Raw genomic sequence first — 23,436 nt, 5'->3', positions numbered from 1 at the left:
GTGAGGCATACCTCTGTATCCATCACAGTTTAAACTCTCTAGGTGTCTGCTTTTAGAGAAATAAGGGCTAATGTATGTTCAGCTGTCTGTGGCAGCACACACACATTGTCTGTCTGTGAAAGCATAAAGACAGACACACACACACTGTTCATGACTCCACTTGCTGCAACAAAGGAGTAGTTCTCATACCAGACCTATAGGAGCAGAATAAAGCCCCGTAGACCTATAGGAGCAGAATAAAGCCCCGTAGGAGCAGAATAAAGCCCCGTAGGAGCAGAATAAAGCCCCGTAGGAGCAGAATAAAGCCCCATAGACCTATAGAAGAAGAATAAAGCCCCATAGACCTATAGGAGCAGAATAAAGCCCCGTAGGAGCAGAATAAAGCCCTGTAGACCTATAGAAGCAGAATAAAGCCCCGTAGACCTATAGGAGCTAAATAAAGCCCTGTAGGAGCAGAATAAAGCCCCGTAGGAGCAGAATAAAGCCCCGTAGACCTATAGGAGCAGAATAAATCCCCGTAGACCTATAGGAGCAGAATAAAGCCCCATAGGAGCAGAATAAAGCCCCGTAGGAGCAGAATAAAGCCCCGTAGGAGCAGAATAAAGCCCCGTAGGAGCAGAATAAAGCCCCGTAGACGTATAGAAGCAGAATAAAGCCCCGTAGACATATAGAAGCAGAATAAAGCCCCGTAGACATATAGGAGCAGAATAAAGCCCCGTAGACCTATAGGAGCAGAATAAAGCCCCGTAGACCTATAGGAGTAGAATAAAGCCCCGTAGACCTATAGGAGTAGAATAAAGCCCCGTAGACCTATAGGAGCTGAATAAAGCCCCGTAGACCTATAGGAGCAGAATAAAGCCCCGTAGGAGCAGAATAAAGCCCCGTAGGAGCAGAATAAAGCCCCGTAGGAGCAGAATAAAGCCCCGTAGGAGCAGAATAAAGCCCCGTAGGAGCAGAATAACGCCCCGTAGGAGCAGAATAACGCCCCGTAGGCGCTGAACAAAGCCCCGTAGGAGCTGAACAAAGCCCCGTAGGAGCTGAACAAAGACCCCAGTGTGCTGAATAAAGACCCCAGTGTGCTGTTTAGAGAGAAAGGTTCCTTTCAGGGGAGTCTGGGTGTATGCACAGGATAGCTTACATGGCCGTGTGTGTGTGTGTAGTATCCCCCCTCCTCTAGAAACATCTGCCACTGACAAGGCAGCATTAGAACCAACATGTCTCCCATCGCCCACTGCTCCAAATCCCTGCTCCCTACCAATACTTCTCCACACCCGGTCCTTTTTCATCTTCCCCAAACACCCTTCCACTCCTCCATGAATCAATCACTACAAGCAACCTGAATGGGAGAGAGCTGGAAAGATTTTTCAAATACATTGAGGAACTATTGTAATTCAGGAACTATTGTAATTCAGGAATTGAGGAGCTATTGTAATTCAAGAACTATTGTAATTCAGGAATGGAGGAACTATTGTAATTCAGGAATTGAGGATATATTGTAATTCAGGAAGTATTGTAATTCAGGAATTGAAGAACTATTATAATTCAGGAAATATTGTATACAGTACCAGTCAGTAGTTTGGACACACCTACACATTCAAGGGGTTTTCTTTAGTTTTACTGTGATCAACATTGTAGAATAATAGTGAAGACATCAAAACTATGAAATAACACACATGGAATCATGTAGCAACCAAAAAAACTGTTAAACAAATCTCTCAACCATCTTCATGAGGTAGTCACCTGGAATGCATTTCAATTAAAAGGTGTGAATTTCTTTCCTTCTTAATGCATTTTAGCCAATCAGTTGTGTTGTGACACGGTAGGTGTGGTATACAGAAGATGGTCTATTACCAAATAGGGCTATGTCCATATTATTGCAAGAACAGCTCAAAAAAGCAAAGAGAAACAACAGTCCATCATTACTTTAAGGCATGGTCAGAAAAGTTTATTCAAGTGCAGTCGCAAAAACCATCAAGCGATATGATGAAACAGGCTCTCACGAGGACCACCACAGGAAAGGAAGACCCAGAGTTACCTCTGCTGCAGAGGATAAGTTAATTAGAATTACCAGCATCAGAAATTACAGCCCAAATAATTGCTTCACAGAGTTCAAGTAACAGACACATCTCAACATCAACTGTTCAGAAGAGACTGTGTGAATCAGGCCTACATGGTCGAATTGCTGCAAAGAAACCACTACTAAAGGACACCAATAAGAAGATAAGACTTGCTTTGACCAAGAAACACAAGCAATGGACATTAGACCGGTGGAAATCTGTCCTTTGGTCGGATGAGTCCAAATTAGATTTTTTGTTCCAACCGCCGTGTCTTTGTGAGACAGAGTGGGTGAACGGATGATCTCCCGCATGTGTGATTCCCACCGTGAAGCTTGGAGGAGGAGGTGTGATGGTGTGGGTGCTTTGCTGGTGACACTTTCAGTGATTTATTTAGAATATAAAGACACACTTAACCAGCATGGCTACCACAGTATTCTGTGCTTAATGGAACTATCATTTGTTTTTCAACAGGACAATGACCCAACACACCTCCAGGCTGTGTAAGGGCTATTTGACCAAGAAAGAGAGTGATGGAGGGCTGCATCAGATGACCTGGCCTCCACAATCACCTGACCTCAACCCAATTGAGATGGTTTGGGATGAGTTGGACTGCAGAGTGAAGGAAAAGCAGCCAACAAGTGCTCAGCATGTGTGGGAACTCCTTCAAGACTGTTGGAAAAGCATTCCAGGTGAAGCTGGTAGAGAGAATGCCAAATAGGACTATCTTCTGTATACCACCTCTACCTTGTCATGACACAACTGATTGGCTCAAACACATTAAGGAAAGAAATTCCACAAATTAACAAGGCACACCTGTTAATTGCAATGCATTCCAGGTGACTACCTCATGAAGCTGGTTGAGAGAATGCCAAGAGTGTGCAAAGCTGTCATCAAGGCAAAGGGTGGCTACTTTGAAGAATCTCAAATATATTTTAATTTGTTTAACACTTTTTTTCATTACTACATGATTCCATGTGTGTTATTTCGTGGTTTTGATGTCTGCACTATTATTCTACAATGTAGAAAATAGTACAAATAAAGAAAAACCCTTGAATGAGTAGGTGTGTCAACTTTTGACTTGTACGGTATATGTTACTGCTCGACTAAAACAATCTCAGTCGACCAACAGCCTAAAGACCAAACAATGGACCAGTCGACTAATTGGGGTCAGGCCTACTAGGGTTGTCACGATACCAGGATGGTGATACTACAATACCTGATTGTCTATGGCAACAAGGAGAACACCAAGCAGACAATACTCTTTGGTCCTTTAAAAACCTGCTGTACGTAACATATAGTGTGTTATAGCAAGGAAAATAAACGGGATTCTGGGTGAAACACTTGAGGCTGCTTGTAACTAACATTATGACTGCTTTGTGTTTTCTTTCCTTGCCGCGCGATACCTCAGAGCATCATGATACTGGTATCGTGACAACCCTAATGGAGACCTTTACAAACACATCCAGACTAGGACACAGAACACACACGCCAACAGCCAAACCACTACAGCCAGACTGGCAACAGCTTGCCAAGTTTGTTCTATTGTGCAAGACAAATTTCCTTGAAAAGGCAATCGACTTCTATGTCTCTATCTACGGCCTTGCATGTCCTTAGTGTCCTAGCAACCACCTTCCCGCCACGACAACTGAACTTTGCCCTGCTTTTGGAGTTTCCCTGAGAACACAGAGGAACAGGTGTAACCGTGACAACAGAAACGCAGTATTCACTCAATAGGGAGTGGTTGCGGTAAGAGGTTGACCGTAGGCATAAATCTAGCATTGTCTTACCCTTACTCCCCTGTCCTATCCTTAACCGAGGGGGTTAAACCTCTCATCTAAGAGTATGGTGTCAACACTCTTAAATACACCACTTCCCCCTGTCCCTACTGTTACTGGAAACTAGAGACTTGTAGGAAACAGAGGAGAGTCTGACATTACAGGTGTTACTGTTACTGCAAACTAGAGACTTGTAGGAAGCAGAGGAGAGTCTGACACTACAGGTGTTACTGGAAACTAGAGACTTGTAGGAAACAGAGGAGAGTCTGACACTACAGGTGTTACTGGAAACTAGAGACTTGTAGGAAGCAGAGAAGAGTCTGACACTACAGGTGTTACTGGAAACTAGAGACTTGTAGGAAACAGAGGAGAGTCTGACACTACAGGTGTTACTGGAAACTAGAGACTTGTAGGAAACAGAGGAGAGTCTGACACTACAGGTGTTACTGGAAACTAGAGACTTGTAGGAAGCAGAGGAGAGTCTGACATTACAGGTGTTACTGGAAACTAGAGACTTCTAGGAAACAGAGGAGAGTCTGACACTACAGGTGTTACTGGAAACTAGAGACTTGTAGGAAGCAGAGGAGAGTCTGAAACTACAGGTGTTACTGTTACTGGAAACTAGAGACTTGTAGGAAGCAGAGGAGAGTCTGACACTACAGGTGTTACTGGAAACTAGAGACTTGTAGGAAACAGGGGAGAGTCTGACACTACAGGTGTTACTGGAAACTAGAGACTTGTAGGAAACAGAGGAGAGTCTGACACTACAGGTGTTACTGTTACTGGAAACTAGAGACTTGTAGGAAACAGAGGAGAGTCTGACATTACAGGTGTTACTGGAAACTAGAGACTTGTAGGAAACAGAGGAGAGTCTGACACTACAGGTGTTACTGGAAACTAGAGACTTGTAGGAAACAGAGGAGAGTCTGACACTACAGGTGTTACTGTTACTGGAAACTAGAGACTTGTAGGAAACAGGGGAGAGTCTGACACTACAGGTGTTACTGGAAACTAGAGACTTGTAGGAAACAGAGGAGAGTCTGACACTACAGGTGTTACTGGAAACTAGAGACTTGTAGGAAACAGAGGAGAGTCTGACATTACAGGTGTTACTGGAAACTAGAGACTTGTAGGAAACAGAGGAGAGTCTGACACTACAGGTGTTACTGTTACTGGAAACTAGAGACTTGTAGGAAACAGGGGAGAGTCTGACACTACAGGTGTTACTGGAAACTAGAGACTTGTAGGAAACAGAGGAGAGTCTGACACTACAGGTGTTACTGGAAACTAGAGACTTGTAGGAAACAGAGGAGAGTCTGACACTACAGATGTTACTGTTACTGGAAACTAGAGACTTGTAGGAAACAGGGGAGAGTCTGACACTACAGGTGTTACTGGAAACTAGAGACTTGTAGGAAACAGAGGAGAGTCTGACATTACAGGTGTTACTGGAAACTAGAGACTTGTAGGAAACAGAGGAGAGTCTGACACTACAGGTGTTACTGGAAACTAGAGACTTGTAGGAAACAGGGGAGAGTCTGACACTACAGGTGTTACTGGAAACTAGAGACTTGTAGGAAACAGAGGAGAGTCTGACATTACAGGTGTTACTGGAAACTAGAGACTTGTAGGAAACAGAGGAGAGTCTGACACTACAGGTGTTACTGGAAACTAGAGACTTGTAGGAAACAGAGGAGAGTCTGACACTACAGGTGTTACTGTTACTGGAAACTAGAGACTTGTAGGAAACAGGGGAGAGTCTGACACTACAGGTATTACTGGAAACTAGAGACTTGTAGGAAACAGAGGAGAGTCTGACACTACAGGTGTTACTGGAAACTAGAGACTTGTAGGAAACAGAGGAGAGTCTGACACTACAGGTGTTACTTGAAACTAGAGACTTGTAGGAAACAGAGGAGAGTCTGACACTACAGGTGTTACTGTTACTGGAAACTAGAGACTTGTAGGAAACAGAGGAGAGTCTGACACTACAGGTGTTACTGTTACTGGAAACTAGAGACTTGTAGGAAACAGGGGAGAGTCTGACACTACAGGTATTACTGGAAACTAGAGACTTGTAGGAAACAGAGGAGAGTCTGACACTACAGGTGTTACTGGAAACTAGAGACTTGTAGGAAACAGAGGAGAGTCTGACACTACAGGTGTTACTTGAAACTAGAGACTTGTAGGAAACAGAGGAGAGTCTGACACTACAGGTGTTACTGTTACTGGAAACTAGAGACTTGTAGGAAACAGAGGAGAGTCTGACACTACAGGTGTTACTGTTACTGTTAGGTTCTGTCTGTTTGGACATTGATGCCACTTTTGTCCATCAGTTGAACATCAAATCATTGTCTCATTTCCAGTGTGGATCTTCCTGCTCCTTCAGAGAATGAAGATGAAAACCCCCAGGTCACTTACCATCAGTTACTGACCAGGGAAACAGCAGAACATCTAACTACTATAAAACACTACAGCCTGCCCTGTCACAGCGTAACATCTAACTACTATAAAACACTACAGCCTGCCCTGTCACAGCGTAACATCTAACTACTATAAAACACTACAGCCTGTCCTGTCACAGCGTAACATCTAACTACTATAAAACACTACAGCCTGCCCTGTCACAGTGTAACATCTAACTACTATAAAACACTACAGCCTGTCCTGTCACAGTGTAACATCTAACTACTATAAAACACTACAGCCTGCCCTGTCACAGCGTAACATCTAACTACTATAAAACATTACAGCCTGCCCTGTCACAGTGTAACATCTAACTACTATAAAACACTACAGCCTGCCCTGTCACAGCGTAACATCTAACTACTATAAAACATTACAGCCTGCCCTGTCACAGCGTAACATCTAACTACTATAAAACACTACAGCCTGCCCTGTCACAGTGTAACATCTAACTACTATAAAACACTACAGCCTGCCCTGTCACAGTGTAACATCTAACTACTATAAAACACTACAGCCTGCCCTGTCACAGCGTAACATCTAACTACTATAAAACACTACAGCCTGCCCTGTCACAGCGTAACATCTAACTACTATAAAACACTACAGCCTGCCCTGTCACAGTGTAACATCTAACTACTATAAAACACTACAGCCTGCCCTGTCACAGCGTAACATCTAACTACTATAAAACACTACAGCCTGCCCTGTCACAGCGTAACATCTAACTACTATAAAACACTACAGCCTGCCCTGTCACAGTGTAACATCTAACTACTATAAAACACTACAGCCTGCCCTGTCACAGCGTAACATCTAACTACTATAAAACACTACAGCCTGCCCTGTCACAGTGTAACATCTAACTACTATAAAACATTACAGCCTGCCCTGTCACAGCATAACATCTAACTACTATAAAACACTACAGCCTGCCCTGTCACAGTGTAACATCTAACTACTATAAAACACTACAGCCTGCCCTGTCACAGCGTAACATCTAACTACTATAAAACACTACAGCCTGCCCTGTCACAGCGTAACATCTAACTACTATAAAACACTACAGCCTGTCCTGTCACAGCGTAACATCTAACTACTATAAAACACTACAGCCTGCCCTGTCACAGTGTAACATCTAACTACTATAAAACACTACAGCCTGTCCTGTCACAGTGTAACATCTAACTACTATAAAACACTACAGCCTGCCCTGTCACAGCGTAACATCTAACTACTATAAAACATTACAGCCTGCCCTGTCACAGTGTAACATCTAACTACTATAAAACACTACAGCCTGCCCTGTCACAGCGTAACATCTAACTACTATAAAACATTACAGCCTGCCCTGTCACAGCGTAACATCTAACTACTATAAAACACTACAGCCTGCCCTGTCACAGTGTAACATCTAACTACTATAAAACACTACAGCCTGCCCTGTCACAGTGTAACATCTAACTACTATAAAACACTACAGCCTGCCCTGTCACAGCGTAACATCTAACTACTATAAAACACTACAGCCTGCCCTGTCACAGCGTAACATCTAACTACTATAAAACACTACAGCCTGCCCTGTCACAGTGTAACATCTAACTACTATAAAACACTACAGCCTGCCCTGTCACAGCGTAACATCTAACTACTATAAAACACTACAGCCTGCCCTGTCACAGCGTAACATCTAACTACTATAAAACACTACAGCCTGCCCTGTCACAGTGTAACATCTAACTACTATAAAACACTACAGCCTGCCCTGTCACAGCGTAACATCTAACTACTATAAAACACTACAGCCTGCCCTGTCACAGTGTAACATCTAACTACTATAAAACATTACAGCCTGCCCTGTCACAGCATAACATCTAACTACTATAAAACACTACAGCCTGCCCTGTCACAGTGTAACATCTAACTACTATAAAACACTACAGCCTGCCCTGTCACAGCGTAACATCTAACTACTATAAAACACTACAGCCTGCCCTGTCACAGCGTAACATCTAACTACTATAAAACACTACAGCCTGCCCTGTCACAGCGTAACATCTAACTACTATAAAACACTACAGCCTGCCCTGTCACAGCGTAACATCTAACTACTATAAAACACTACAGCCTGCCCTGTCACAGTGTAACATCTAACTACTATAAAACACTACAGCCTGCCCTGTCACAGCGTAACATCTAACTACTATAAAACACTACAGCCTGCCCTGTCACAGTGTAACATCTAACTACTATAAAACACTACAGCCTGCCCTGTCACAGCGTAACATCTAACTACTATAAAACATTACAGCCTGCCCTGTCACAGTGTAACATCTAACTACTATAAAACACTACAGCCTGCCCTGTCACAGTGTAACATCTAACTACTATAAAACACTACAGCCTGCCCTGTCACAGTGTAACATCTAACTACTATAAAACACTACAGCCTGTCCTGTCACAGCGTAACATCTAACTACTATAAAACACTACAGCCTGCCCTGTCACAGTGTAACATCTAACTACTATAAAACACTACAGCCTGCCCTGTCACAGTGTAACATCTAACTACTATAAAACACTACAGCCTGCCCTGTCACAGTGTAACATCTAACTACTATAAAACACTACAGCCTGCCCTGTCACAGTGTAACATCTAACTACTATAAAACACTACAGCCTGCCCTGTCACAGCGTAACATCTAACTACTATAAAACACTACAGCCTGCCCTGTCACAGTGTAACATCTAACTACTATAAAACACTACAGCCTGCCCTGTCACAGCGTAACATCTAACTACTATAAAACACTACAGCCTGCCCTGTCACAGCGTAACATCTAACTACTATAAAACACTACAGCCTGCCCTGTCACAGTGTAACATCTAACTACTATAAAACACTACAGCCTGCCCTGTCACAGCGTAACATCTAACTACTATAAAACACTACAGCCTGCCCTGTCACAGTGTAACATCTAACTACTATAAAACATTACAGCCTGCCCTGTCACAGCATAACATCTAACTACTATAAAACACTACAGCCTGCCCTGTCACAGTGTAACATCTAACTACTATAAAACACTACAGCCTGCCCTGTCACAGCGTAACATCTAACTACTATAAAACACTACAGCCTGCCCTGTCACAGCGTAACATCTAACTACTATAAAACACTACAGCCTGTCCTGTCACAGCGTAACATCTAACTACTATAAAACACTACAGCCTGCCCTGTCACAGTGTAACATCTAACTACTATAAAACACTACAGCCTGTCCTGTCACAGTGTAACATCTAACTACTATAAAACACTACAGCCTGCCCTGTCACAGCGTAACATCTAACTACTATAAAACATTACAGCCTGCCCTGTCACAGTGTAACATCTAACTACTATAAAACACTACAGCCTGCCCTGTCACAGCGTAACATCTAACTACTATAAAACATTACAGCCTGCCCTGTCACAGCGTAACATCTAACTACTATAAAACACTACAGCCTGCCCTGTCACAGTGTAACATCTAACTACTATAAAACACTACAGCCTGCCCTGTCACAGTGTAACATCTAACTACTATAAAACACTACAGCCTGCCCTGTCACAGCGTAACATCTAACTACTATAAAACACTACAGCCTGCCCTGTCACAGCGTAACATCTAACTACTATAAAACACTACAGCCTGCCCTGTCACAGTGTAACATCTAACTACTATAAAACACTACAGCCTGCCCTGTCACAGCGTAACATCTAACTACTATAAAACACTACAGCCTGCCCTGTCACAGCGTAACATCTAACTACTATAAAACACTACAGCCTGCCCTGTCACAGTGTAACATCTAACTACTATAAAACACTACAGCCTGCCCTGTCACAGCGTAACATCTAACTACTATAAAACACTACAGCCTGCCCTGTCACAGTGTAACATCTAACTACTATAAAACATTACAGCCTGCCCTGTCACAGCATAACATCTAACTACTATAAAACACTACAGCCTGCCCTGTCACAGTGTAACATCTAACTACTATAAAACACTACAGCCTGCCCTGTCACAGCGTAACATCTAACTACTATAAAACACTACAGCCTGCCCTGTCACAGTGTAACATCTAACTACTATAAAACACTACAGCCTGCCCTGTCACAGCGTAACATCTAACTACTATAAAACACTACAGCCTGCCCTGTCACAGCGTAACATCTAACTACTATAAAACACTACAGCCTGCCCTGTCACAGTGTAACATCTAACTACTATAAAACACTACAGCCTGCCCTGTCACAGCGTAACATCTAACTACTATAAAACACTACAGCCTGCCCTGTCACAGTGTAACATCTAACTACTATAAAACACTACAGCCTGCCCTGTCACAGCGTAACATCTAACTACTATAAAACATTACAGCCTGCCCTGTCACAGTGTAACATCTAACTACTATAAAACACTACAGCCTGCCCTGTCACAGTGTAACATCTAACTACTATAAAACACTACAGCCTGCCCTGTCACAGTGTAACATCTAACTACTATAAAACACTACAGCCTGTCCTGTCACAGCGTAACATCTAACTACTATAAAACACTACAGCCTGCCCTGTCACAGTGTAACATCTAACTACTATAAAACACTACAGCCTGCCCTGTCACAGTGTAACATCTAACTACTATAAAACACTACAGCCTGCCCTGTCACAGTGTAACATCTAACTACTATAAAACACTACAGCCTGCCCTGTCACAGTGTAACATCTAACTACTATAAAACACTACAGCCTGCCCTGTCACAGCGTAACATCTAACTACTATAAAACACTACAGCCTGCCCTGTCACAGCGTAACATCTAACTACTATAAAACACTACAGCCTGCCCTGTCACAGCGTAACATCTAACTACTATAAAACACTACAGCCTGTCCTGTCACAGCGTAACATCTAACTACTATAAAACACTACAGCCTGCCCTGTCACAGCGTAACATCTAACTACTATAAAACACTACAGCCTGCCCTGTCACAGTGTAACATCTAACTACTATAAAACACTACAGCCTGCCCTGTCACAGCGTAACATCTAACTACTATAAAACACTACAGCCTGCCCTGTCACAGTGTAACATCTAACTACTATAAAACACTACAGCCTGCCCTGTCACAGCGTAACATCTAACTACTATAAAACACTACAGCCTGCCCTGTCACAGCGTAACATCTAACTACTATAAAACACTACAGCCTGTCCTGTCACAGTTTAACATCTAACTACTATAAAACACTACAGCCTGCCCTGTCACAGCGTAACATCTAACTACTATAAAACACTACAGCCTGTCCTGTCACAGCGTAACATCTAACTACTATAAAACACTACAGCCTGCCCTGTCACAGCGTAACATCTAACTACTATAAAACACTACAGCCTGCCCTGTCACAGTTTAACATCTAACTACTATAAAACACTACAGCCTGCCCTGTCACAGCGTAACATCTAACTACTATAAAACACTACAGCCTGCCCTGTCACAGTGTAACATCTAACTACTATAAAACACTACAGCCTGCCCTGTCACAGCGTAACATCTAACTACTATAAAACACTACAGCCTGCCCTGTCACAGCGTAACATCTAACTACTATAAAACACTACAGCCTGCCCTGTCACAGCGTAACATCTAACTACTATAAAACACTACAGCCTGCCCAGATTAGAGTCTCTTTCTCTCTCAGCAGCTCCAGATAAGAGTAAACATCAACAAGGAGACAGAACACCTAAGTGGAAGAAAGCATTTGCTCCCCTCCTTTTCCTCCATTCCTCTCTCCTACCATTCTGGGCCCAAACTGGATCCCGTCATAATTGGAGTCACCACAACGCACTCCAGGGAGAACATGTTCAACATTGTTTCATGGAGAAGAATCTCTGTTGTTTGCCAAAAAGGTGGCGCAATGCCGGGTGGTGCGCTCAGTCTGCTGCCCCAGATCTTTCTCCCTTCTTTCCTCTCCTGCTCCCTCACCCTCCTCTCCTACTCCCTCACCCTCCCCTTCTTCTCCCTCACCCTCCCCTCCCTATCCTTCTCCCTCACCCCCCCCTTCCTATCCTACTCCCTCACCCTCCCCTTCCTATCCTGCTCCCTCACCCTCCCCTTCCTATCCTGCTCCCTCACCCTCCCCTTCCTATCCTGCTCCCTCACCCTCCCCTTCCTACCCTGCTCCCTCACCCTCCCCTTCCTATCCTGCTCCCTCACCCTCCCCTTCCTACCCTGCTCCCTCACCCTCCCCTTCCTATCCTGCTCCCTCACCCTCCCCTTCCTACCCTACTCCCTCACCCTCCCCTTCCTATCCTTCTCCCTCCCCTTCCTATCCTTCTCCCTCACCCTCCCCTTCTTCTCCCTCACCCTCCCCTTCCTACCCTGCTCCCTCACCCTCCCCTTCCTATCCTTCTCCCTCACCCTCCCCTTCCTATCCTTCTCCCTCACCCTCCCCTTCTTCTCCCTCACCCTCCCCTTCCTACCCTGCTCCCTCACCCTCCCCTTCCTATCCTACTCCCTCACCCTCCCCTTCCTATCCTTCTCCCTCACCCTCCCCTTCCTATCCTTCTCCCTCACCCTCCCCTCCCTATCCTGCTCCCTCACCCTCCCCTTCCTATCCTTCTCCCTCACCCTCCCCTCCCTATCCTGCTCCCTCACCCTCCCCTTCCTATCCTTCTCCCTCACCCTCCCCTCCCTATCCTGCTCCCTCACCCTCCCCTTCCTATCCTGCTCCCTCACCCTCCCCTTCCTACCCTGCTCCCTCACCCTCCCCTTCCTATCCTGCTCCCTCACCCTCCCCTTCCTACCCTACTCCCTCACCCTCCCCTTCCTATCCTTCTCCCTCCCCTTCCTATCCTGTTCCCTCACCCTCCCCTTCCTATCCTTCTCCCTCACCCTCCCCTTCTTCTCCCTCACCCTCCCCTTCCTACCCTGCTCCCTCACCCTCCCCTTCCTATCCTTCTCCCTCACCCTCCCCTTCCTATCCTTCTCCCTCACCCTCCCCTTCTTCTCCCTCACCCTCCCCTTCCTATCCTTCTCCCTCCCCTTCCTATCCTTCTCCCTCCCCTTCCTATCCTTCTCCCTCACCCTCCCCTTCCTATCCTGCTCCCTCACCCTCCCCTTCCTATCCTTCTCCCTCACCCTCCCCTTCCTATCCTACTCCCTCACCTTCCTATCCTTCTCCCTCCCCTTCCTATCCTTCTCCCTCACCCTCCCCTTCCTATCCTGCTCCCTCCCCTTCCTATCCTTCTCCCTCACCCTCCCCTTCCTATCCTTCTCCCTCCCCTTCCTATCCTGCTCCCTCACCCTCCCCTTCCTATCCTGCTCCCTCACCCTCCCCTTCCTATCCTGCTCCCTCACCCTCCCCTTCCTATCCTGCTCCCTCACCCTCCCCTTCCTATCCTGCTCCCTCACCCTCCCCTTCCTATCCTTCTCCCTCACCCTCCCCTTCCTATCCTTCTCCCTCACCCTCCCCTTCCTATCCTGCTCCCTCCCCTTCCTATCCTTCTCCCTCACCCTCCCCTTCCTATCCTGCTCCCTCACCTTCCTATCCTTCTCCCTCCCCTTCCTATCCTTCTCCCTCACCCTCCCCTTCCTATCCTTCTCCCTCACCCTCCCCTTCTTCTCCCTCACCCTCCCCTTCCTACCCTGCTCCCTCACCCTCCCCTTCCTATCCTGCTCCCTCACCTTCCTATCCTTCTCCCTCCCCTTCCTATCCTTCTCCCTCACCCTCCCCTTCCTATCCTTCTCCCTCACCCTCCCCTTCTTCTCCCTCACCCTCCCCTTCCTACCCTGCTCCCTCACCCTCCCCTTCCTATCCTTCTCCCTCACCTTCCTATCCTTCTCCCTCACCTTCCTATCCTTCTCCCTCACCCTCCTATCCTGTTCCCTCACCTTCCCCTTCCTATCCTTCTCCCTCACCCTCCCTCTTCCCTCCCTATCCCTGTTTTAATTCTCTATCTAGACCGAGAGTAATGAAGAGACAGAGAGACAGACAGTCACAGACAGAGTAGGAGAAAGAGAGAGAGAGATGGAGGATGGGTAAGGACTGCAGCCAGACCAGATGTGACAACATCCCTCACAGCACTGGCAGTCCATTTCCCAACAAGGCCCTGTGTTTGTCTCTGTATTGTATGAGAGGCACTGCACCACGATTCACTGTGTGTGTTGTGTGTGGTGTGTGGTGTGTGGTGTGTGGTGTGTGGTGTGTGGTGTGTGGTGTGTGTGTGTGTGTGTGTGTGTGTGTGTGTGTCTCACCACACTGAGTTGGCTCCAGGAGGTGCGTATGGGTCTGTACTGCATCACGATACGGTCGTCAGGTTTGGGCTCTCTGGACTGGTCCTCATCAGAGTCATTGTGAAGAGCTTTCTCCTGGTAGTTCTGATACAGTTCCTCCTCTGGATCACACCACAGACAGACAGGTTGAATCACATTAGTACAGTGCCCATTGACAGCAAGACCTCAAACGTGTGTACAGAAAGTCACAGGCATCACCAGTTCATTTACATGACCAAGACAGAGACGTGCCACTCACCTTCACTGTCAAATGTCCTCTGTGTGATCAGTCCTGGCTTCTTATCAGGACTCTGAGACACAGAACAAGACCCCATGTCACTATTAATAACAGACCCAGGATCAGCGGTCCCTGCCCCAGCCGTACTGTATATTAACACTGAACTGAGACTGTCACTATTAATAACAGACCCAGGGTCAGCGGTCCCTGCCCCAGCTGAACTGTATGTTAAAACACTATGGACTGAGACTGTCACTATTAATAACAGACCCAGGATCAGTGGTCCCTGCCCCAGCCGTACTGTGTATTAACACTATGGACTGAGACTGTCACTATTAATAACAGACCCAGGATCAGCGGTCCCTGCCCCAGCCGTACTGTATATTAACACTATGGACTGAGACTGTCACTACTACCCGATGTCACAGGAAGGCCATAAAGATCATCAAGGACAACAACCACCCAAGCCACTGCCTGTTCACCCCGCTATCATCCAGAAGGCGAGGTCAGTACAGGTGCATCCAAGCAGGGACCGAGAGACTGAAAAACAGCTTCTATCTCAAGGCCATCAGACTGTTAAACAGCCACCACTAACATTTAGCGGCCGCTGCCAACAAACTGACTCAGCTCCAGCCACCTTAAAAATGGGAATTGATGGAAATTATGTAAAAATGTAGCACCAGCCACTTTAAACAATGCCACCTAATATAATGTTTACATACCCTACATTACACATCTCTTATGTATATGTATATACTGTACTCTATATCATCTACTGCATCTTGCCATCTTATGTAATACATGGACCACTAGCCACTTTAAACTATGCCACTTTATGTTTACATACCCTACAGTACTCATCTCATAGGTATATACCGTACTCTATACCATCTACTGCATCTTGCCTATGCCGTCTGTACGATCACTCATTCATATATCTTTATGTACATATTCTTTATCCCCTTACACTTGTGTCTATAAGGTAGTAGTTGTGGAATTGTTAGGTTAGATTACTTGTTGTTATTACTGCATTGTCGGAACTAGAAGCACAAGCATTTCGCTACACTCGCATTAACATCTGCTAACCATGTGTATGTGACTAATAAATTTGATTTGATTTTGATTTGATTTAATAACAGACCCAGGATCAGCGGTCCCTGCCCCAGCTGTACTGTATATTAACACTATGGACTGAGACTGTCACTAGATCCGTTATCATGAGCAGTCAGCACAATATCCCAAATGATGCTTTATTAGCCAAACCTGGTTATGAATTACTTTATAAACTCACATCTGTCAGATTCTAAATGACGGGGATAAGTAGGTCTCCCCTGGGACCTGCTCTTGACCCCTGACCTCTGCACTGACCTGCCTAATTACAGAGCAGTGGACTGAAGTGTGTGTGTGTTGTAATCATAGGCCTTCACTATTAGCATGACTTCAACGCAAGCGGCTCCTGATAATGTTCCAACTCCAAGTTAGCTGTGGACTTTGGTCCTGGTCTTAACTTAAGGAGAATAATTCATCAAACATGAATCCATCAGGCAGATGAGTGTTAGTAAACTGTACAGTGTGACTGCAAGGTAAGAGACAGTAATATCGAGGCACATGGGGCAAAGCAAGGGTAGAACGGTATCGTGACATAGCAGATAATAGTAATGACAATTTACTGGAAAATAATTGCTTCATTACATGTCTTCCTACCTTGTTCTTCTTCCCAGGGCTGGTAGGTCTCTCCTTGACCTCCTGTAGTCCTTTGAGTACAGGTTGGGACAAACGATGGCTCTTTGGGTCTACAGGTTGGGACAGACGATGGGACTTGAGGTCATCAGATGGTATTTCCATTTCCACTCCACTCACCACTGCTCTCCGGTACGAGGTAGACCTCAACCCTCTCTTCAGAGTCCCAGGGCTCTCATCCTGGTCTGTCACTCCTCCCCCGGACCCTACGCCAGTGGAGAAGAAGGATCCAGTCTCCACCATGCTGAGGGCTCGCAGGGCCCGCTTGGTAGGATCCAGGCCCAGCAGACCCCCCAGGCCCTGGCTCTGTACCCCAGCAGGAGAGGCCTTGCTCAGGGATGCCAGCCCTTTGGGGATCAGCTGCTGTGTGCCCATCTTCAGGGCAGCTGCACTGTGGGTGCTGAGGACAATGGAGGGAGGAGGAGATAGGGAGATGGAGGGAGAGAGGCTGGGAGTGGGGGAATGAGAGGGGGAAGGAGAGGGGGCAGACATGTCAGCAGAGGAGGGGATGTGGGGTGTGGGGAGGTCAGAAGGGGTGGAGATGAGGGAAGAGAGGGAGTTGATACTGGAGGTGGAGCTGTGGGATGGGGTAGGGGTGTGGAGACTAGGGGGAGAGGGGCTGGGGTTAGGGGGAGAGGGGCTGGGGTTAGGGGGAGAGGGGACAGGAGTTAAGGGGTGGTAGGAAGAAGGGGAGGTCTGGTTATGTTGGTGGTTGTTATTGGGGGAGGCAGGGGGAGAGGGGTGACTGGAGGAGGCAGGGGGAGAGGGGTGATTGGAGGAGGCAGAGTTCGGCGGTGAAGGGCTCGTCCCAAACACTATCTGGTCCCTGTGAGCGGTGAGAGTGAACGGGCTGGATAGTCGATTCTGGGTGTCCAGCAGCGGCTTGTCCGACCACACATGATCAACACTCCCACCGTGGCATGCCTTACTGTTCAATGACAGAGACGTATCACCCTCCGATTTGAACTTGGACAGAGAGAAACGTCCTTTGGCCAGATGTCCAATGCTTATACTCCTGACTACCCGTGTTTTCCTGGTGGGTTGGTTGAGAACGTGCTTCAGAATGACCATCCCTCCTCCCGGCGTAGCCACCAGTCTCTCTGCAGGCTGGCTCAGGGTAAAACTGCACTTGTTGTCCTCTACGGGGAAGTCAGTCATGTGGACTCCGTCTATCTGGTAGCTGAGGGGCCGGGCCTTTAGCTTGCTGGGGCCAGTGTGATTGGCTGAGCGCCGCTTCCACAGCGGGGTGATGTTACTGTTGGACAGATCCACATCGTTCCCACCCTCCATAGTGCGTCAATCACTCTTCTTTGTCACTGTGGAGTCTCTCGTCTGACCCAACTGGTCCAACCCCGAAGACAACTGCAATAACCCCTGGTTGTAAACACAGAGAGAGAGAGAGATCTATCAAAATCAAAGCTGGAGGTGTAGCATAGGGAGTCCTTACTTTTCAGGGTTAGGTCTGTCTGTGGTCACAAGTTGGGTCACTCCTTAGCTCTTGAAAACTCTAGGCAGCATTCTGCCTTCTTACAGTTCTCAGCCATTCGCTTTGCCCATGACAGCACCTGTGACCTACAATTCCGACGCTGTGTTTTAACGTTTCGAAACGTTAATAATCACTTGCGATAAGGCTTTCGACACATATATATTGCCCTTATCTTTAATCAGCGAGAAGGAAGTTTTGCACAGATCCATACAGCTATGGGTGTCTCCATCCAATGAAACTACACTTTCCACGTTATGCTTACACACAGGTGGTCGCCTTGTCTCCCGGTTGTTTTCCGTAAACAAGCGCTGTAACGTGGATATATGTCCGCGTGGGAACCAGTGCTTGACCTGGGCCAGAGAGACCTACCGGCACTTACATTTTGGGGGAATTGCGTAATGGCTCCTCTTTAAAACAAAGTAGTCTAAATTAGCCCAGATTGACGCGCAAAAAAAATTGACCAAAAACGTTATGAAGTCGAGAACTGCATTGAATAGCAATTGAGTGTGGGCATGAATTGTCTGATTCCGCATTGTTCACGTTTATTTGCCGCTAGTCTGTGAGTGACCGTAGCCTGTTCCAGATTGCGCAGATTGAAAATGTACAAGCCTGAATACGCATGATACACTTGTTCCAAATGGTCAAATGAGGGTTTATAAAGTCATGGAAATTAGTTTCATAATGTTTGTTAATGTAATTCATGAAGGCACACTTAAATATTATCAATCACTTAAAAATCGACATATCACCCATTATCATAATCAGTGCGTGCCAGTGAGGTGTTGCCTGAGGAGAGAGAGCTGGACAGCAGACTAACTAGATAACTTGTTGGCAGTTATGTTTTGAATTGGCTATCTTGCTAGTTAACTATAGCTAACTAAGCAATAATGTCTTTGTCGCCTTTCCACCGGGACTGTAGAGCCTGAATAAATGTGCACCGTTGGAAACCTGGGATTCCCCTCTATTAAACAGCAGCCATGTCATTGTGAGGTCGTTAGAAACAGCCTAAATGACAAATAACTTGCTGTGCCTAGATCTCCCCTGAAACACAAATATTTGAGCCTTATATATAAACATGTCTAGTTAGATACCTTGCTTTGATCCATGATTCATTGAATGAGGGAATCATTTTATAAAGACAAAAGTATTTGGTTGTAATGTTGCAATATTTTATGTCAAGGATGGCAACTGTAACGGATGTGAAAGGGCTAGCTAGTTAGCAGTGGTGTGCGCTAATAGCGTTTCAATCGGTTACGTCACTCGCTTTGAGGCCTTGAAGTAGTGGTTCCCCTTGCTCTGCAGGGGCCGTGGCTTTTGTGGAGCGATGGGTAACGATGCTTCGTGGGTTGATGTGTGCTGAGGGTCCCTGGTTCGCGCCCGTGACGGGGCGAGAAGACATTTGTAAGAAATTGTAATAGGGACTGGAAACTAGTAATAACTACATTTCAACATAAGTAATCTTTTATACAAAATACACATACTCCTCATTTCTCTTGGACATATGCTGGACTTATTAAGACACCAACTACAGACACACATAATTCCCCTCCCCCATGATAACCACAGACACACACAACTCAGGGTTGGAGCTCAAGACAAAGAACTATCTCAGGAACCAATGGAACGTGGACACCAGGCCTGTTCAGGACTACCCAAGACCCAGATCGACCAATCGGAAGGCCAGACTCGCAGATCTACCTACTTTGCTTGTTGTCTATATAATACTGTACAATTGTTGAAACTACCTCTTTTCCGGACGGTTCAATAAGAATCAGACAGAAAGAGCCTTGCTGCAAGATTTTACTAAGATATCTTTACATGTGATTAACTGGCCTTATTATAAAATTATCCACCTCGTCCTATTGTCTCCTCTTGTTCTCCTGTCAACAGTAAACGTTTTACTAACACGGTCTAAAGTTATGTTACACAACCATCCTCCAGGATAGCTACTGGGTGTGCAGGCTTTTGTTCCAGCCCTGCTCTAACCACATCGTAGCCTAAACATTTGCTGCTCAAGGAACTTGATAAGCAGACTCAGGTCTGGATCAAAAGCCAAGCCAAGCCTGCACACCCAGGAGCTCTCCAGATGGAGGGTTGACCACGTTGACAACGTGTGACTAACAGCAGTGGTGTAAAGTACTGAAGTAGTTGTTTTGGGTATCTGTACTTTACTATTTATATATTTCTTTTGACAACTTTTACTCCACTACATCTCATATGTATATACTGTATTCTATACTATGGTATCTCATTCACTTAATAATGTTTACATATCTTGCATTACTCATCTCATATGTATATACTGTTTTTCTATACTATTCTACTGTGTCTTAGTCCAATCGGCTCGGACATCGCTCGTTCATATGTATATAGTCTTAATTAATTCCTACTTAGATGTGTGTGTATTGGGTATATGTTGTGTAATTTGTTAGATATTACTTGTTAGATATTACTGCACTGTCGGAGCTAGAAACACAAGCATTTCGCTACACCCGCAATAACATCTGCTAATGACATGTATGTGACCAAAACAATTTGATTTACATTCCTAAAGAAAATAATGTACTTTTTACTCCTTACATTTTCCCTGGCACCCAAAAGTATTCCTTACATTTTAAATGCTTAGCAGGACAGGAAATTGTCTAATTCACGCACTTATCAAGAGACCATCCCTGGTCATCCCTACTGCTTCTGATCTGACAGACTCACTAAACACAAATGCTTCATTTGTGAATGTTGTCTGTGTTGAACTGTGCCCCTGTCAATCCGTAAATTAAAAAAACTAGAAAATTGTGTTGTCTGGTTTGCTCTAATATAAGGAATTTTAAATGATTTGTACATTTACTTTTGAAACTGAAGTACATTTAAAACCAAATACTTTTAGACTTTTACTCAAGTAGTATTTTACTGGGTAACTTTCACTTTTACTTGAGTCATTTTCTTTTAAGGGATCTTTACTTTTACTCAGGTATGAAAATTGGGTACTTTTTCCACCACTGACTAACAGTGCATTTGTACTTTGTGGGGGGTTAAGTGCCTTGATCGAGGGAACAATGACAGGAGATGGTAGGTTTACATGGGATCAGTCACTGCAGCCTTCCAGTGGCAATAATACTTTTTCCATGTAGGCTATACTAATAGTCATGAACAATTGATTAAAAGTCTTTAAATTTGTATAAACCCTTAATTGAATAATCAGAGGTCTCTATAGCATAATGTTATTTGTGAACTTTGGCGAACGTAGTCAAATGGACTGAATTGGAAAAAGACACCTGCACTCATTTCATCCCAAACCAAGCGCTGGTGGGAACACTATCCCCAACTCTATCAATGTGTGTGGATCAATTTAACTTTTTACTCAATTATTTCTCACTGATATTAAAGACACGGTCCTTATGCTTCCAAAACCATACCGCAACCGATGCAAGTTCATGTTCAGTCGGGGGTCTTAACACTCCCCCCTACAGAATACGCCTTCATCCACTAACTCTTAGTGTAATGGAACTGGGTCAAGGGCAAGGTCGTTCCTGTACCACGGCACCAGTAGCCTAATAACCATGAAAAGTATTGGACCATATAGAACCCTGATACAGTAACATTAGAGGACCAGTGACAGACACGCATGCCGTCAGCGGAGGAAAGTTTGTCCTAAATTATATATTTTTTAAAGGTCCAAACGAGTTAGGGTCTAGTTAAAAACTATGCAGCAGAGCACACATTGGAAAATGGTCTATGCAGAGAAGTAGACTGGCTATTGTAACCAAGTAGCCTAGTCACAGGGGGAAACAATGTTGCTAGCGAGTTCCCACCATTGAGCTATAAAAGAACGGTTCCTTCAGCGAACGGCGAGCCTAGTCTTCCAGTAACCCGTGATGGATAACAGACTTACTTTCTATTGATTCGTGGTTTCCCTGTAAAATCTCGCCATGGTGCCTGTGTCCTGGAGTTCTCAATATAATATGGAAAGTTTTCCTGTTGTTTTGGAAGTTTATGCTTGAGGTAAACGGTTAATTTTGTGCAAAAAAAACCCGTTGTCCCATCAGTAGTCCGGCGACCGTCGGCTGTTTTCACGGTGTCTCGAACTCCTACATGTCAGTGTGTTCTCTCCGAGAGTGACCCGAGTTGTGTGTTTAGCAGGAGACTAATAGCGAGAGGAGGAGGAATGCCGATTGCCAAACAGGACAGAAGCCTACCCAAATTCACGTGACGTTAAGTGCACTACATTTCGACCGACTTGAACTTGTACTATGTCAACCACAGAGAAGCAAAGCAATAGCCCTGCGCCTAAACATTCTGAGACAAAAAAGGAGAAGAAAACGTCCTAAATGATGTAGACATATAGCTCAACAAAATCAGTGTCAATTTGGAGAAAAAAATATCTACATTTGGGAGCAGTTTGTTAAGTGAAGTGTGGAACTAGTTCACAATCTGGAAAGGTCGGTGGTGTAGCGCCTCCCCGTGGTTCTTTAGAGTGATGCCACAGTAGACTACAAGATGTCTAGAGTAGACGTGCATGTGTTTCTACTAATACATAAGTACAACACTTTGCCTACACAGATTCCAATGACAATGGTAACTCAATACTTCTGAGTGACAAATATATGTTACAATCTTATCTAATATGCGTTTGAAATACTGTAGGCTAGACCTACACTAGCTCTCGAGAACCCAAGGGGGGCTGTCATGCCAAATAATGTCCCCCGGCTAAATAGTGTCCCCCTCTTAATTAAAGGGGAAAGGGGGATACCTAGTCAGTTCTACAACTGAATGCCTTTAACTGAAATGTGTCTTCCGGTTTAACCCAACCCCGCTATCACGTTTTATTTGCCATTTCCCGAAACGTAGTAACGTTTAAGACATGGATTTAACAAGGTACCAAAAAGTAGTTAAAATTAATGTTTTAATTTTATTAGCTAAACAAAACTTGTTTAAACAGCGAAACTGTCGCGAAAATCAGGCTTGTTTCCATAGCGATGATGAAAAGAACGTAATTTAGGCTGTAACGATCTCCAAAATTCTAATCACTAGGTCGTCACACCGTTGATATAGCAACGGACGCTAATAGTTTATCGAATCCCATTATGACGTGGTGCGGGACACTATTTGGCCTGGGGACATTATTTGGAATGACAGGCCCAAGGTGGCTTAAAGCCAGTCCCTGTCTTGGATTCTCAGATGGTGGTGTGGAGGACAGCTGGCTCCCAACGTTCTGTTTTAACGTTTACAAATGTTATTCACCTTTGCTAAGTGATATGGTTTTGCTGTTTGTTGTCACTTATTAAGCATCCTAAGTATTTCATATTTTTTGTTGTCCACTTAAAGGATTGCTGCAGATTATGAGTTATTCTTTTTCC

General features: G+C 45.1%; 1 protein-coding gene across 2 annotated transcripts in view; it reads right to left on the bottom strand.

Annotated features, from left to right (window-relative positions):
- The window catches only part of LOC129822416 (rho guanine nucleotide exchange factor 26-like), a 97,233-nt gene extending 74,859 nt beyond the window's left edge, over window positions 1-22,374 (bottom strand). Inside the window, exons 1-4 of one of the 2 annotated variants that reach the window (XM_055880685.1) lie at window positions 21,972-22,374; window positions 16,561-17,970; window positions 14,878-14,929; window positions 14,601-14,740 (exon numbers count right to left, since the gene is read on the bottom strand). In XM_055880685.1, the coding sequence (XP_055736660.1) occupies window positions 14,601-14,740; window positions 14,878-14,929; window positions 16,561-17,886 (1,518 nt within the window). In that variant the 5' untranslated portion in view covers window positions 17,887-17,970; window positions 21,972-22,374. The remainder of the gene's footprint in view (window positions 1-14,600; window positions 14,741-14,877; window positions 14,930-16,560; window positions 17,971-21,971) is intronic. The other variant, XM_055880684.1, reaches the window with a different exon arrangement.
- Between the last annotated feature and the right edge of the window lie 1,062 nt (window positions 22,375-23,436).

Source organism: Salvelinus fontinalis, chromosome 24 (genome assembly GCF_029448725.1).
Source record: "Salvelinus fontinalis isolate EN_2023a chromosome 24, ASM2944872v1, whole genome shotgun sequence".
Classification (NCBI taxonomy): domain Eukaryota; kingdom Metazoa; phylum Chordata; class Actinopteri; order Salmoniformes; family Salmonidae; genus Salvelinus; species Salvelinus fontinalis.
This window is presented reverse-complemented; position numbering and strand designations above follow the sequence as displayed.